Genomic DNA, 15778 nt, shown 5'->3' with positions numbered 1-15778 from the left:
TCCCCAAGTTCTTATGTCGCTAAATCCGTTCTACTGTCGCAGAGAAATTTAGAGGTTTTCCGTCCTATTGTCGTTACTTAAATGTGGACGTTCTAGTGTCGCAGCGGAATTTAGAGGTTTTTCCGTTCTAATGTCGTGGCTAAAATGTGGACGTTCTAGTGTCGGAAGGACGTTCTAGTGTCGCGTTCTAGTGACGCATTCGATTAGTCCTTGTGGTTATTAGTCCCAATGTCTACATGCCACTATGTTGGATAAATGACATCTAGCGGTAGCGATTGACAGCTTCGTATATCGTCTGCTCATCAGCATTTGCATAGAAATTTCGGGGCGAATAGTTCAACAGTAACAGATGATGAAAGATTTGATGGAAGCGGGAAGAAGAAAGCATCATGGCCGAAGCAACTAAACTATTTCTTGAAAGCAAGTAAATATATATCTTTTGGAATTTTGTATGGTCAGTGAAGTGTTCAAGTCTTTATTCAGATTTCAGATTCAATCAGTCAGATTTGTTACCTTCTTGAAAAGTGGAGTGGAAAATGTCAGGTGGTGTGATGAAAAGCCATATGACCATGTGCTCATCATATATAATTGGAAAAGAAAATGATCAAGGTTTGTAACAATCAAGTATTTCTGTTTTTCAGATAAAGAAAAACTAAATAAAAAAATATTCATTGTTTGCCAATATATTCGAGAAAATGTAAATGCAAAAGATGGCTTCACTCGGCTTCACTGAATCAGAAACTGGTATAGGACATCAGATATTAATATCTAGTTTTATTAGGATTGTAACCCAACTTCTTGTGTTAATGAAGTATACTGGACTACATTGTTTCCCTAATTTGCCATGCCAAGAAAAATATTACGAGAAAAAATGTTGGCAATTAAAGAGTGTTTCTTTTTATTTTACAGGGATTGGGTCTCCACGAAAAAGCTGAAAACCTAGTGAGTTTTTGTCTTTCATCACCTTTGGTTGCATTGTCATCTACATTTATGACATCAGGCTACTTCTGAGTAAGTGAAATACCGATTCAATATTCAATTTCTCATAGTCTTAAGTTTGCTGTCTGCCTGTATATGCTAGGACTTGATTTTAATTCGCTACTGTTGTTCAGGGCTTTTTTCTTTCTTTTGTGAAGCCATTTACTGCGAATTTTTACTGCTTCCTTGCATTCGGTTCTCGATAGATTTCTTTCAATTGAATATCGCCCCCACCCCCAACCTCAGCTACATGTCGTTCAAAATGTTGTAATGAAGGCTCGAGAATCTTGTAGCAATTTATATTTTGTGTACAACACTACGTTTGATTTTTTCAGCGTTATCGATTGTATTTAATCTTAGACAAATCAAAAATTGTTTAACCGTTTCACATCACAAATCTCAAGAACTGATCTTCGTTAAGTTAGGCAATTTGCAGCATCCTCTTAACACATCAGTCTAATTATTTTGCTTTACAATCCTGAAAGTTGTTTTGCTTTCCTTTTCAAATCTTTGCTTTTCTCTTTGAGGTTTTCTGCATGTTCTTGGAGAATGGTGGCTCTCTTGTACAATTGGGATCCTGTGCTTTGAAGTAATTTGATGAACTCGAGTTCTTCTCGCGATAGTGGTTGAATTTTTGTTTTCTTCTTAACCCACCGATCATACCAATAGTCTCGTCCGTAACTTGGGCTTGGTTTGAATTTGTCCCACGTCCCGCCCACCTTTGCCTCCGCTTCCGCAGCTCCTTTTTTGGCATCCGGAATGGCTTGTTGCAGAGCCGTAAGAGCTTCCGCTAGCGCTGCCAGCTGTTCGTCAGCCAACCTTTTCGTTTTTTGCCCAGAACGAAGCGTATCCTCGCGAATCTGCCACATTTTCCGGTTTTCGCTTTGCAAAGCTTCGAATTTCGTTCGCCACATCATGGCTTCCTGTTTGGCTTCCTCGTTTTGGGTTTCTAATGGGAAGGAAGTGGCGAATTGCTCATCAGACAGCTCAGGATCCAAATGGTTTAATTTGTTCAATTGAATTTCAAGTTGTGTGGTGACTGAATCCAGATTCTGCGTCAGGAGTTCGTTTTCTTGTACCAGAGAGTCCACTTCAAACACCTTGATTGACAGGGCCTTTTTGTGTTTTCTCACAACGTTTTCCAACTCCGCAATTTCTTTCCTGAGCTGGGACTCGGTTACCTCCCATTCCAAAACGGTTTCACTATGTAGGACCTTTTCCTTCTCCAACTTTTCGATTCGGGATTGGAGTGTAGACAACTGGTTTTCGGTCTCAGCCAAGTTGTTTGGTGGATCAGATTGGTGAGACCCTGCCGTTCGCTGATTCTTTTCCTGCAAGCTCACCAATGCCTTTTTCAGATCGTTATTCTCCTGCCGTAATTGCGATTCGGTTATGTGGCGATCCCATTCGCTCTCGGAGGCCATTTCTTGAAAGCCCTGATTCAACTTTTCATTGTCTGTTCGGGTTTCTTCCACATCATTCGTTCTGACTGTGCTTAGGTTTAGAAACTGCTTTTCACATCGATCGATTTCTCGTTTGTTAAATCGATCATCATTTTCGAGCTTGTCGACTTTGCCATCGGGTACTGTCGCCACTAAATGGTGAACGTCTGGTTGGTTCGGGACTGGTCCCCGTTTGGTTTTCCGTTGGAAGAAATCGGTCAGTTTGAATCCGATCCAAGCGAATGCGGGAAATAAAATTCCGAGTATCAGCATCACGATAAATGGCATCACGATAATTGTCATCTTTCCAAATTCTAGTTGTCGATTGTTATCGATTGGCTTTTATTCTCTTACGCTTTTATAGACTCGAACCGAGATGAGTGAATCCGCTTGTCATTTTACGTAGCTCTTTTTGTAAAAATGTACTTTTTAATTAATATGAAAGTAGAATATTTTTGGTTTTAGCCCACATTGTTCTCACTAAAATTTTATTTAAAAAATAAATTTTGATGTTCATTTCGTACATTTAAAAAATGGGATCTGTGCGTAGCAGGGAGAGGGGTTAGGCAACTACGTAACCTCGGCCGTTGTAGTGACAAATCGACAAATCGTTAAATATTGATCGGTTGAACTTACTAATAATTTATTAAAAGTAAAGTACTACAGTGAACAAATCTTGTCTCAGTTTACGCGCATCGCAAACCTTTTGTGTAGCCCAAGCGTAGAGAAAAAAACGAATTCAAGCAAGAGATAGAGCCCCCTTCTGGCTACGCGGAAGTATCAAGTGTCACTTATTGTGCCGTGCTCCATTTGCGTAACGCCTAATAGATCAGAGTTTGTTAGTGAATTTGTTTGTACCATGGGTTTTCCCCTCTTTTGGATGATGTCAAGTCATTATAAAAATGAGAATGAACACATTTCTTTTTTCTGGCAATGTTTTAAGTTGACAAATCATTCCTTAAATTGTTGTCTGAAATGGAAGGCAATTGACCGAAGTTTTGTTTATTCAACATTTATTTGATTGAAAGAAAACAACTATTATTTTGAGTTAAGTTTTGTGAAAGAAGTCTGTTCTGAACACGTCAGAAAAATTCTCGATTTTGGCCAAATTTTGGATTTTCTTTAAATCACACCTAATTGACTCCAAATTTCATGGAGATCACGAAAATATGGTTTAATTTGACGACAGCGCAATGGTTTAGGTGCTGTGGTTACTCCCGTTGTACTTCCGGAAATTTTTCAAAAAACTAGCAAGTGAGCTTTGTTCTGTTTACAGTTCTCAATATTGCAAGCTCGATTCTAAGTTTTAAAAATTGCATCTTTGAATCTTTGAGCTCAGAAACCTGATTATTGTTTCTATCTGTATTATGTAACTTTTATTGGCATGTCACTAAATAAGAATGGTTTCCTCTTTATTCAGGTAATGCAGAGGAAACGTCGAGAAGATGGACACCAAAACGTCGCCGGTATCTCTAAAGTGTCAGCGCGGATCATCATTTGTTGTTGGTAATTCGTTTGTTTTAGTTAACTCGTTGGCTGCCACGCCTTTCCTCTCCCCTTCATGGGCCGTGCTGTACGGCCTCGTGGTTTTCATGCCGCGGGGTCGGAAAGTCGCCAAGCCCAAAATTTGCCGCAAGGCGCCTGTTATAAGGCAATGCACCATAGTTCCTCTCTGGATTCTCGAAGGCAAGTATTTTTAACTTCCTTTGCGATCGGGCCTTCATATTGATGTAAAGCCAAGTTCCAAGTTCCAAGTTTAATAAATCGTGTGTGCATCGGGCGCATTTCTGATTCAATCCACAGCAGAGAACATCCAATTTTTTTTCTCGATTCAATTAAAATTGGATGCAGCATTTCCATTCTCATGAGTCTGCTGTAATAGTTAAAACTCGGCCGCTTAGCCACAAGTCAATTTTGGTCAAGTCAATTTTTGCACAAAATTAATTTTACTTTACTTTTAGTAATTTATTATATCTCGTTTCCGGCAGGAATGAAGTCCAGTTTCCTTATGTGCTATCTGTCCTAATTTTAGCTGTTGTTGACGCGTTGCTGGATGTGAATTCAAAAGATTTCTTGTTTCCAATCCACCACTATTGGGGCGGATTTTGGGTAAGCTATATTTATTTAATTTAACATCAATTATGCATTTTCCGGCATTTTCCCTTTGCAGTTGAAAATGTTCTTGAGCTGCCATCAAATCACATTGGCCTAGAATTACAAGGAATTGTGTAGGGCAGGTAGTAACTACGGATATTGTCATTGCCATAATTATTTATCTTCATTATTAATAGAATCAATATTTTGCATAAATTTTGTTGGACTATATTTAAATTATTTCTTGTATTTTCGTTTCCACAATTTCCAGATGTGTTTTCTGTTCCAGTTTCGGCTAGTGTTAACGCTCTTCTGGATCTGGATGTCAACTGAACAGATTGGTAGTTTCCAAACCACGTCGTTTTGGCCGGAATTGGGGTAAGCTGTATTTATTTAATAGATCTTCGCGAATGTTTTATTCATATAAAACTCGAACTTTAGATTCGGTTTGTGCATGCCTGTGTGTAATTTAAAATCTTCTTGAATTCCTATAAAGCCGGAATAGCCTAGCTATAATGCGAGAATTTGTGTGGAACAGGTAGCGCAGAATTTTATTGTTACGGCTACGATTAGGGTTTTTTTTTTTCAATTATCGATTTACTGTTCATATTGAAATTATTTATTCATCGATGCATGCATAGCATTGAAGGTTAGGCAAAAAAAACAGTCCAGTGTGTCGAAACTCTTATTTAATCTTTTAAGTTGATCGACAGTGCCGGTGGACATAGATGAAAGCCAATTTTCAATTGAAATCAAAAAGTCCCATTTTTGGATTCACATTTTCAATTTATTATAGATGACGGGCAAACAAAGAAATCACTAGTAATGTTTTTAATGTTGAGAAATCGACTTGGGACAGGGGTGGGAGCTAATTTCAAACGGGTAATTCATTCTCCGATATAAGCCAACCCACATAATGAGTCAAGGGGCCATTACCGTCTTCGAAAATTGTCCCTTGTTTTAATAATAGTCTAACTTGGTCGTCTTTGGAAAGTTCCAAAGTAGCATGAAGGGTAAAAGTCAGAGTGGTCTGAGCGCCACCGGAACTGAAAGCTTCTCCTTTAGGGTCCCAATTGGTTGTCCCTTGTGGTTGGACCTCCAATCCAACTCGTACGGTAGCAGAAGCAATTCTATTATTAACACCCGAAAAAGCGAAGTAATATTTCCCTTTCGTGGGGGCTTTGAAAATGCCAGAGGTAAAAGCGTTTCCCTCATTGACTATGACAGAACCAAATGGAACAGCGCTGTTGGCAGTCGAATAGCTAGACGTCAGTTGGGCGTAGAAATACGTAGGAGTTGATTTCACGTCGACTGTACCAATCAATTTTTCCAATCCTGTTTGTCAAAATGTCGATCAAGAAATGATTGTAAATATTGGTTCGGTTTAAACGAAACTGTTTTCAAATTTAACGAAATGCAAAGTACCTGCAGCATTGCTGGGTTTAGTAAAATCGCAGTAGACGTTTTTAACTTGTTTGTTGACCATGACGGAGTAGATTCCGCTTTTGACGAATCCAATTGTCTTGAGGTCTCCACATGAGGTTGGGATTGTACCAAGAGAACTGGGAGTGGTAATTGCGGCCAACTCAGTTTTGTCGGCCTTTTCGGCCAATGCGGTTTTGTCGGCCTTTTCGGCCAATTCAGTTTTGTCTGCCTTTTCAGCCAATGCGGTTTTGTCGGCCTTTTCGGCCAACTCAGTTTTGTCGGCCTTTTCGGCCAATTCAGTTTTGTCGGCCTTATCGGCCAACTCAGTTTTGTCGGCCTTTTCGGCCAATTCAGTTTTGTCTGCCTTTTCAGCCAATGCGGTTTTGTCGGCCTTTTCGGCCAACTCAGTTTTGTCGGCCTTTTCGGCCAATTCAGTTTTGTCGGCCTTTTCGGCCAATTCAGTTTTGTCTGCCTTTTCAGCCAATGCGGTTTTGTCGGCCTTTTCGGCCAACTCAGTTTTGTCGGCCTTTTCGGCCAATTCAGTTTTGTCGGCCTTATCGGCCAATTCAGTTTTGTCGGCCTTATCGGCCAATTCAGTTTTGTCTGCCTTTTCAGCCAATGCGGTTTTGTCGGCCTTATCGGCCAATTCAGTTTTGTCGGCCTTATCGGCCAATTCAGTTTTGTCTGCCTTTTCAGCCAATGCGGTTTTGTCGGCCTTTTCGGCCAATTCAGTTTTGTCGGCCTTATCGGCCAATTCAGTTTTGTCGGCCTTTTCGGCCAATTCAGTTTTGTCGGCCTTTTCGGCCAACTCAGTTTTGTCGGCCTTTTCGGCCAATTCAGTTTTGTCGGCCTTTTCGGCCAATTCAGTTTTGTCGGCCTTATCGGCCAATTCAGTTTTGTCGGCCTTATCGGCCAATTCAGTTTTGTCTGCCTTTTCAGCCAATGCGGTTTTGTCGGCCTTTTCGGCCAACTCAGTTTTGTCGGCCTTTTCGGCCAATTCAGTTTTGTCGGCCTTTTCGGCCAATTCAGTTTTGTCGGCCTTTTCAGCCAATGCGGTTTTGTCGGCCTTTTCGGCCAATTCAGTTTTGTCGGCCTTTTCGGCCAATTCAGTTTTGTCTGCTTTTTCGGCCAATTCAGTTTTGTCGGCCTTTTCAGCCAATGCGGTTTTGTCGGCCTTTTCGGCCAATTCAGTTTTGTCGGCCTTTTCGGCCAATGCGGTTTTGTCGGCCTTTTCGGCCAACTCAGTTTTGTCGGCCTTTTCGGCCAATTCAGTTTTGTCGGCCTTATCGTCCAACGCAGTTTGCATCGCTGTTAAAATCAATTCAATTAATAAATTGTCATTTATCCGTAAAAGTCGATAGAAAGTTAAACATTTGTATTCTATTAAATATTTAACGATTATGATTTGTCCTCGGATTTTTCTCTTTTTATTATTTAATAATATTTCAGTGTGACGGGTTTGCTAAAATAATTTCCTCTTACCTTCCAGTTGACTTGCTAAACTAGCAGTCGTTTCTTCAAGTTGTCTTATTCTTAAAAAAATGCCACCCTGATAGAAAAGATCCCTAATGTTCGGATGATTTTTGAATTCAGTAGTTCCGCCAGACTGAGCTGCCGTTCCATCATTAACGTGTTTAATGGGTTGATTGGTAAACGTTGAAGTGTAGGGAATGTAATAGGCGTGATAAGGGTCAAAGTTATTGACGGGTATTTGGCCATAAACAACAAAGAGCCAAACCGAAAAAACAGCAATCAACTATATGTATCAATTGACGAAAAAATGAAAAGAAAAACAACAATTATCTTTTTTGTTAAATCATAAACGATGGTAGGCCGAATTCAAATTCAATTGTTAAGTTCAATCTTTTCTTAATAGTATTTGTAATGAAATCTTCCCGGTATTTTTGTCATCGTTCACCATTAAATATGAAACTGCAAAAACTTCTAGCGAGGAGAGACTCTACCTTTATATACTCTCCACTATTGGGCGTGTTTTACGTTCTCGTCTAGCTGTTTCCCGTTGGTAAAACAGGTTTCCCTTGCTGTTTTAACCTTCTACCCCCTGAAGTAGAAAATTTTTATTTGCCTCTCGATATGTAATAATAACATACCTTGCTCCCCTTGCTTTTGGTTCTAATAAGAGCTGGTTATTTATATGATATGCCCGCATAAAGTTCAAGTCCGGTCACTTTTTTTCTGTTGTTTGGAATTTCTTTTGGCGGATGAAATATGCGAGGCATAAGTTAGTTATGATGTGTCGATTATCTCGTTTCGCTTAGTATTTGTTTTTATTCCAGATGCGAGAAATGAAATTGATTCGAGAGAAAATGCGAATGAAATTGAATGCCTATAAATATTGCAGGGTCGTCTTTAATTGATTTAGGAATTAGAGAGTATTGCTTTTCTTTCCTGGCTTCAAATCCATTTGAGGTGGAAACTATTCCTGATCAATCGTGTTATCGCAATTTGCTTAGTGTCGGTTTCGTCGTGAATGAACTTTAACCGAAACTTTTACGAAATGTAATAATATCGTTTCTCTGACCCAACGATTGCCAAATCATAAAGAATAGCCTACCCGCGTTCAAAACAATATTTAAAAAAAAAAAAAAACAAAAAAACAAGTTTCCGACACGTGGAAGAGTCGGATGACCGTTTGACCGTGAAACATGTTGTATAGCCTAAGGAAAAATAAGAATTAAAACTTGTCCTTCGCTTGAAGGCTCGTAACAATCAATCTAATTATGTGTAGAATGATTGATAACGCAATCTAAAAATTCAGGATATCGACTTTTGCTAGTCAATTTTCTTCTACTTTATTTATTATTTTTTTCTCGATTTTTAGTTACCGGAAATTCTTTTCACGCCATCCAACCGATCCCCGAGTTCCTCTTTGTACGGGCCTCGGCCTCTATAGTTTCAATAACGCGACACCTTTGGCACCTTTGGATATCAACTTTTATTGTTGTGCGCCTCTTAAATTGCATTTGCAATCTTTCCTGCAATCTTTGTGTGCTGGTCGAAACTTTGGCGCAGACCAACTTCGTCGGATTTGGTCTGCACATGGTTACTTTACGATTTTACATAACCAGAAACGTGAAGTGACTGCGAGGAAAAATCCCGCCCCTGATGAAACATGACCCTCCCCCCCCCCCTCAAGGCCCAGCGAATTAATACCAGGTTATTTTGCTGACTTTATTTTTGTTTAATTTATTTTGTTTTCTGTTCTTTTTGTTTAGTCCTGTGGTATTCCCCGCTTTTCAATGCCAAGTAACCAACAAAGAAGGAAACTTCTTGATTAAATTATCTTTAGATCTCAGACTGAGCCTACGCTTTTGTAGTTGAAGTATATCCAGTTAATTCATTCCTTTTTATCGCAGGTGCAATGGATAACCGACTGAACGTGATTGCTGTACTAGACTGACAAGTACCTTTGGCGCTATCTTTGTTTCCCGACCCGAATTCTTAGGTCGGTGTCCATTCGACTCATCATTCTACATAACAGTTTATTTGAAGTAATTGATGGTAATCAATTACAATCAATCTGGAAGGCATCGAAGATCGATCTACTCTGTGACCCACGTCTGTCGGTGCTTCAAGGCCGCTTGTAAGCCCATGGCAATGTGAGATCAACGATCTTGCTGGTCTGCAGTGTGGGCACCGTATCGTGGACCAGCAAATCGCATATGTGAAAGATCGGATCATTTTTTAAATTAGATATCAGTAGGAAATGGAACGAACTCAACTTGATCCAACAAATAGCTGAAAAGTCCGCGTTCTTTTTCCATTGCTTCCTGTCTGTTTTCGGTCACTCGAACCATTTCGTAGCTGGAGGTAAAATGGAATTAGGTAAACGTGGTAGTTAATGCGTTAGTAGCCAGGCGATTGGATTTGGTTTTGTCGAGAAATTTAAACGGGCCGTCAGGTAGTCAAGGTCTCGAGGAGTACCCCACCTTTGAGCGGTCCCAGCAATCCTTTGGGGTTCCCACTCCAACGTGTATGCAATAAATTGTTTCCTGTCAAGTTAATTGATCTGGATCGCAATGATTAATGTTTGAATTTATGTTCCTTATCCAGATGACACGGAGGTGTTGGCCGCCGAGTCGATGATTGGACGTCGATGAGATGCCACGAATAAATATGGTGATCGCAGCTGAAAATATGATGGAAGGTAAGAGCGACATTTTGATTCAGTTGTTTGAATGGGCTGCCAGATAAGTATCTAATGGCGTGGTGGTTTCAGCAACGATCTCTTAAATATCCGAGCCTAACTAACTTAACAATTCACTGACGTGAAACTTTGTTTTGGAGACCAGCAACGTTGATCAATTCGTGAATAGTTTTTGAAACGTTACGGATGCGTGCAATATTTGTATTCTCTAAAGTTGTTCAAATCCACAGCCGGGGCTCTTGATGTTAGATTAATGCGAAGCCAGTATTAAGCGCAACCTAGGATGTAATCACAAATCAGCTCAAAATCAATGTTAGTTGCCATAGCAATTGTATGAACAAATCAATTAGTTATTCTTCTACTAAATCGGCGATTCATGATGCTCTACCCATCGCGTGATGATGAATGAATATCTTACCATCGTATTAATTGAAATGGGACTGGAACTTTTCCTTCTCCAAAGCGACGGACGACTAATTTGAGTTAACAATTGATGCGACTAAATCCTCTTGCTATATGGTGAATTAAAAATCAATTCTGATTCACTTTGTTTCACAGATGGAGCATTGACACACAGCACGTAACATAACGAATGTGCTTGAATGGAAGCAAAGAAGAAACAAAAAATTCATCCCGATTTATGCTGTGGCGTTTATAGAAATCAGAAACGAAAAGGGCGTGCTGAAATGAACTGAGGTAACAAATGGCAAATCGAACGACAACGCTGTGTCAAGTGGGGAGAAGGTGTATTTCGATCGATTTCGTGATGGGCAGGAGTGTGCATGAGGGATCGATTTCATTTTCGGTTAGTAATTCAGGCCGTGATGCAATAGTTGCATATATCCATCGTCATTTCCTCTCAAGATCCGCCACATCGAAATAGAATCGGACGTTGCGTCTGTCGCCTTGTTACATGTGAATCAGAAATTTCCATTCACAAAGTTGAATCCATTAAAGTCCGCGTGATCTTTATTGTCCCGGAATTTCTCACGTGTATCCTGGGTATTCAGTTAAGATAACTAATCGTCGGTCTTTTACCGTTGGATTTCATTGCTTATTTTGAATAAGACTTGACTGAACTTTATTTTCCCGTGTACAGATCTAAACGTATGGCAACCAGAGATGAACTATAGCCTATCGATTGGATGATCCTAACATATCTGGGTCAGTCTTTTTTTTTTTTTTTTTTTTTTTTTTAATTGAAAGGCCTACTCAGTTTTGAGTGTTGCCTTAGCTCAGACCATACAGTTACAGTGCTCATGTGTCGTTGTGATTAACATATAAAATTATTACAAAGCTATACAATCAGTTTAAAACTATACGGGAGCTGGGTCAGTCTTATTTGTTGTTGATCGTATATTAACTGTTGTTGCTGGCCTGTTTTGACTGCGATCCGCAATCGTTTTATTGTCTGTTTGGCTTATCGCAACTTTTCTGACGCAGCGTGACGTGTCAATCATATAGTGAATCTCACTTCTTTGCTGCGTGAAATGTAACACAGGGCGATGTGGATAATAGCGAGTGCCAAATGAGTAGCCTCAAGCCTGGGCATGTCGTAATCGAGTCGAATTAGAAATTGAATCAGCATTTATTATCGGCTACTGATTGACTACCGTTCGCCCATTATATTTGTTTAGTTCTTTCAACTGTTGTGCATTAACCAAACCCTTAAGGAATTTTTCCGACTTCTTTTTTTTTTACTGGGCTTTTTCCGTATGTGCTCCCGACACCCGGCGTATTATCTCGACATCGAAAATAGTGGTATGGACGTAATCAGAATGTACAGGCTGAAATCAAATGTTGTTAAAAGTACGGTATTTCAAAAATAGGAATAAATTCATGATAGGCCTAAGTGATAACCTTTGGATGGAATCTTTTAAAAGGATTATTAAGTTCAAGATGTTTTTGCTAATCTAAATTCAACTTATTGGAGCATAATGGTGGGTTCTTCTTTCTCTGTCGTTTGGGATGACACCGAAGTTCAGTTATTTCGATCCAGCTCATTTTTTACAGTTGCCAAGTTGTTGTCTAGAAACAATTCGAACTTTAATGAAAGTTCGCTTACTGAACTGTTTTTGTAACTTAAGCTTTACAACCGATTTTCGTTTTCCATCAAGTTAAAAGAAACGTTATTTCTGCAACAGTCAAATTACAAAATTGATAAGAAATAATTCTTGAAATAATTTAAGCTTTGCATTAATTTTAGTGCTATCGATGTTTAATTGGTTTAATTGCGAGCCCGAAGGGCGAAGCTAATAATCGCATACGCAGAAAAAAAAAAGCCGTGTCACTTTGTATGTCTGTGTGTATGTAACGCTCCATAACTCGTGTGTTTCACGACAGATTTCAGACTTTTTGGTCTTAAAAATTACACAAAAAATATGCGGCGCGACCAGAACATAAATAATTACATTTACTTAATAAGTTTTTCCGTAATTAATGAAAAACTGTTAAAATAATTGTTTAACGACTGGTGACATCTTGCGGTGGCGACTACAACTTTTTTACTTAATGACTGGTGACATCTTGCGGTGGCGACTACAACTTTTTCACCTTAGGTTTAAATTCCACTTTCCATTCTTAACGTGCTTGTCATTTACTTAACGTATTAAGTTTAAGATAGAAAAGCAAGCTTATCAGCTCGCCGCGAAGGGATAATCGTAAGCCAGTTGAAAACTGTCTTAAATGAAAAATTCAGGGCCTATTGTTAACTCGGACTTATTCACAGTTCACACTTTTCTTCACAGACTTTTTGGTCTTAAAACGGTATTTTTCTGTCAAAGTTCAATATCCTTGCAAGTTATTAACGTTTAGTTTGCTTAACTCTTATTTTCCAATTTTTACACATAAAGTTCAATAATTGAATTTAAAAATAACCATCTTTTAGTCAAATAACTGCAAAACATAAATGCAAATCTGGTTGTTGCGTCATGGATGGGACATCAAAGATTGCGTCATCACGGCGATACTACGGACATCTGGTGGTGATTTGATTGGGCGGAATATATTCGTAAAATTATTTTACTCATGTTTAACCATCCATTACGAATATATTTCAATAAAAATTATCCGACGAGAAGGATGAATTTTAAACTTAACACGTTAAATAAATGACACTTACATATGTAGTGGAAAGTGAAATTTAAACCTAAGGTGAAAAAGTTGTAGTCGCCACCGCCAGATGTCTTTAGTCGTTAAGCAATTATTTTAACAGTTTTTCATTAATTACAGGAGAACTAATTAAGTAAATGAAATTATTTTTGTTCTGGTCGCACCGCATATTTTTTGTGTAATTTTTAAGACCAAAAAGTCTGAAATGTGTCGTAAAAAGCCCGAGCTATGGAGCGTTACATACATACATACATACATACATACATACAGACAAAGTGACATGGCTTTTTTTTTTCTGCGTATGCGATTATTAGCTTCGCCCTTCGGGCTCGCAAAAATAACGCGTTAAGTTTAAAATTAATTCTTTCTTGTCGGATATTGCAATAAGTCATGTAGCTAAATTGGTTAGATGGTGTCCCTCCATTCATATGAGTTCATCATGAGTATTTAAGTTCGAATCCAGATTGCGTCAAAACTCTTATTCATGAAATAAATTTAGAAATCGCCATTAATTTGGATTCGAACCTAAATAGCTACTCATGATAAAATCATATGAATGGAGGGACACCATCTAACCAATTTAGCTACATGACTTTTTGAGACGAAAGTCAAAAGTCGAAAATTTCACTTTCCATTCTTAACGTGCGTGTCATTTACTTAACGTGTTAATTTTAAAATAACGTGTTAAGTTAAGAATTAATTCGAATTAATTTTAAACTTAACACGTTATTTTAAACAAAAAAAGATGGTTATTTTTAAATTGAATTATTGAACTGTATGTGTAAAAATAGGAAAATATGAGTTGAGCAAACTAAACGTAAATGACTTGCAAGGATATTGAACTGTGACGGAAAAATCCCGTTTTAAGACCAAAAAGTCTGTGAAGGAAAGTGTGAATTGTGAATAAGTCCGACTTAATCATAGGCCCTGAATTTGTCATTTAAGACAGTTTTCAACTGGCTTACGACTATCCCTTCGCGGCGAGCTGATAAGCTTGCTTTTCTATCTTATGTAGTAGGTGAAACTTTTATTAGGGAATACTACAAGTTTGGTATTGGCTGCAGGCATTCATTCATTAACACTTTTGCACAAGGCTAAACAGAGTTTTCGAAATCTTGTTGTAGAAGCCAACCGGTGAAGTGATTGTGGTGCTGGAAATTGTCAAATATATAAGTAAATAGCGATTTGTACTTGATGGCCATCCACACTTGATCTCCCGACTTGAGATTGAGTGTCGATTCCATGTCGTACGTTCCGAATTGTTCAACTGTGCCGACTTCGTCAGACAGAGCCACACCGATTTCGTTGCCGTTCACATACAGGGCTATCGCGATCTCTCTTCTTGTTGTAGAGGAGTCGGGATAGGTGAAATCGACCATTCCAGACAAGGCGAAGAAGTAAGTGCCCGTGACGGGTGCCGTGAAGATGCCAGTCTCTATATTCATGGCGTTTCCGACGTTATTCACAACTTGTTCGAACGGGATCGGAGTGTTAGTTAGATCGAAAGTGGTTCCCTTTTGAACGTAAAAGTAGACTGGCACCGATTTGACATCGGTATAGCCAATCCATGTCTGTAGTCCTATCAAATTCGAATATCATTGGTTAGTTGGAATCGTGCTAGTAGGAGACTAATTTACAACAATTTTGGGTTTACCTGGATCTTCAAGTGCTTTGGAGAAATCGCAATAGACTGTTTCGACCATGTTTATACCCATGATGGAATAGAGTCCGCTCCACATGTGCCCATTCAACCTTAGGTCAGCACACGAAGATGGCATTCCGTTGATAACCTTTGATTGAATTTCATTCACGCTTTTCGGCGTTGGGTTCTGCAGTGTGGTGACAATCGATTCCTGCCGTTGCAGTTGGGCTTCCAGTCCTGTCACTTTTGCCTTTAGTTCAGCCACTTCCGCCTGCAGTTTCATCTCTTTTGCCTCCATTTCTTCTTTGAATCGGGTCTGCAAGAATTACAATCGTCGTTAGAATTAATTATTGGAATCATTTGATGGATTTCTTACAAACGTGTCGGTTAATTGTTGCAATTTGTCCTCCAAATCGATGGCAGCGGCGGTTGAGCATGTCGACCAAGCCAACAACAGAACAGCGACTTGAAATATTATTAAGTGACGAACCATTTTCTTCGCGTTGTTAACAGGAGTATCGAATGCTCTTCTGTATATGTCCAAAGAGATGATGCTTCCCCATTTTATATGAAATTTAAGGCTCGGTGCGTCTTCTATTTATTTTTCCTATCTGTGCTCTATGATCCTTCTCACCATTCTTTATTTTTGGATCTGCACGAAGGTGACGGGGTTTTTCTGAAGGAGATAAAAACAGACGTTTTTTCCACAAGATTGATTCTATTTGTTTACCGCAAAGGGACCAGCTTTGATTGACAGAGATCAACAGTGAAGGCGATGAGAACATTCTGTATAGCGCGGACAAATGTTTGGTCGAATTTTATGTAATCTCGTATCGCCACGTCTTGGTTTCTTACGTAACATTTGCTAGTGACTTTAACTTGATTTCTTATTTTCAATCCATATTTTTATTCAAGAGA

The 15778-nt window shown here is 39.0% G+C and overlaps 2 protein-coding genes and 2 long non-coding RNA genes across 5 annotated transcripts in view; 2 read left to right on the top strand and 2 right to left on the bottom strand.

Moving 5' to 3' along the window:
* Nucleotides 1-355: 355 nt before the first annotated feature.
* LOC124326829 lies at nucleotides 356-9522 on the top strand. Of its 2 annotated transcripts, none has more exons than XR_006915877.1 (4): nucleotides 356-424; nucleotides 491-609; nucleotides 910-1011; nucleotides 9317-9522. It is a non-coding gene; the product is annotated as an uncharacterized LOC124326829 (long non-coding RNA). The 2 variants fall into 2 exon arrangements; XR_006915876.1 differs by having other exon boundaries at nucleotides 484-609.
* Nucleotides 5061-15778, bottom strand: part of LOC124326192 — a 24278-nt gene continuing 13560 nt past the window's right edge. Inside the window, exons 7-8 of the mRNA XM_046784893.1 lie at nucleotides 5940-6209; nucleotides 5061-5849 (exon numbers count right to left, since the gene is read on the bottom strand). Coding sequence (XP_046640849.1) covers nucleotides 5389-5849; nucleotides 5940-6209 — 731 coding nt within the window. The 3' untranslated portion in view covers nucleotides 5061-5388. The remainder of the gene's footprint in view (nucleotides 5850-5939; nucleotides 6210-15778) is intronic.
* On the top strand, nucleotides 10018-10715 carry LOC124326812. The gene is made up of 2 exons (XR_006915859.1): nucleotides 10018-10107; nucleotides 10666-10715. It is a non-coding gene; the product is annotated as an uncharacterized LOC124326812 (long non-coding RNA).
* Nucleotides 14313-15377, bottom strand: LOC124326405. The gene is made up of 3 exons (XM_046785200.1): nucleotides 15237-15377; nucleotides 14873-15176; nucleotides 14313-14797 (listed from the first exon to the last, which is right to left on the bottom strand). Exons 1-3 carry the CDS (start codon nucleotides 15351-15353, stop codon nucleotides 14313-14315), a joined length of 906 nt encoding a protein of 301 aa, XP_046641156.1. The 5' UTR covers nucleotides 15354-15377.

Source organism: Daphnia pulicaria, chromosome 2, assembly GCF_021234035.1.
Source record: "Daphnia pulicaria isolate SC F1-1A chromosome 2, SC_F0-13Bv2, whole genome shotgun sequence".
Taxonomy (NCBI): Eukaryota; Metazoa; Arthropoda; class Branchiopoda; order Diplostraca; family Daphniidae; genus Daphnia; species Daphnia pulicaria.
The sequence above is the reverse complement of the archived record's forward strand: the minus strand, read 5'-3'. Positions and strand labels throughout refer to the sequence as shown.

Bases quoted from the DNA above. Each gene is read 5' to 3' on its own strand.
- LOC124326405 (XM_046785200.1), bottom strand. From the start codon at position 15,353: ATGGTTCGTCACTTAATAATATTTCAAGTCGCTGTTCTGTTGTTGGCT. The intron at 15,177-15,236 runs GTAAGAAATCCA...TAATTCTTGCAG, and splicing joins AACAATTAACCGACACGTTT to ACCCGATTCAAAGAAGAAAT. The intron at 14,798-14,872 runs GTAAACCCAAAA...CGAATTTGATAG, and splicing joins CAAAGCACTTGAAGATCCAG to GACTACAGACATGGATTGGC.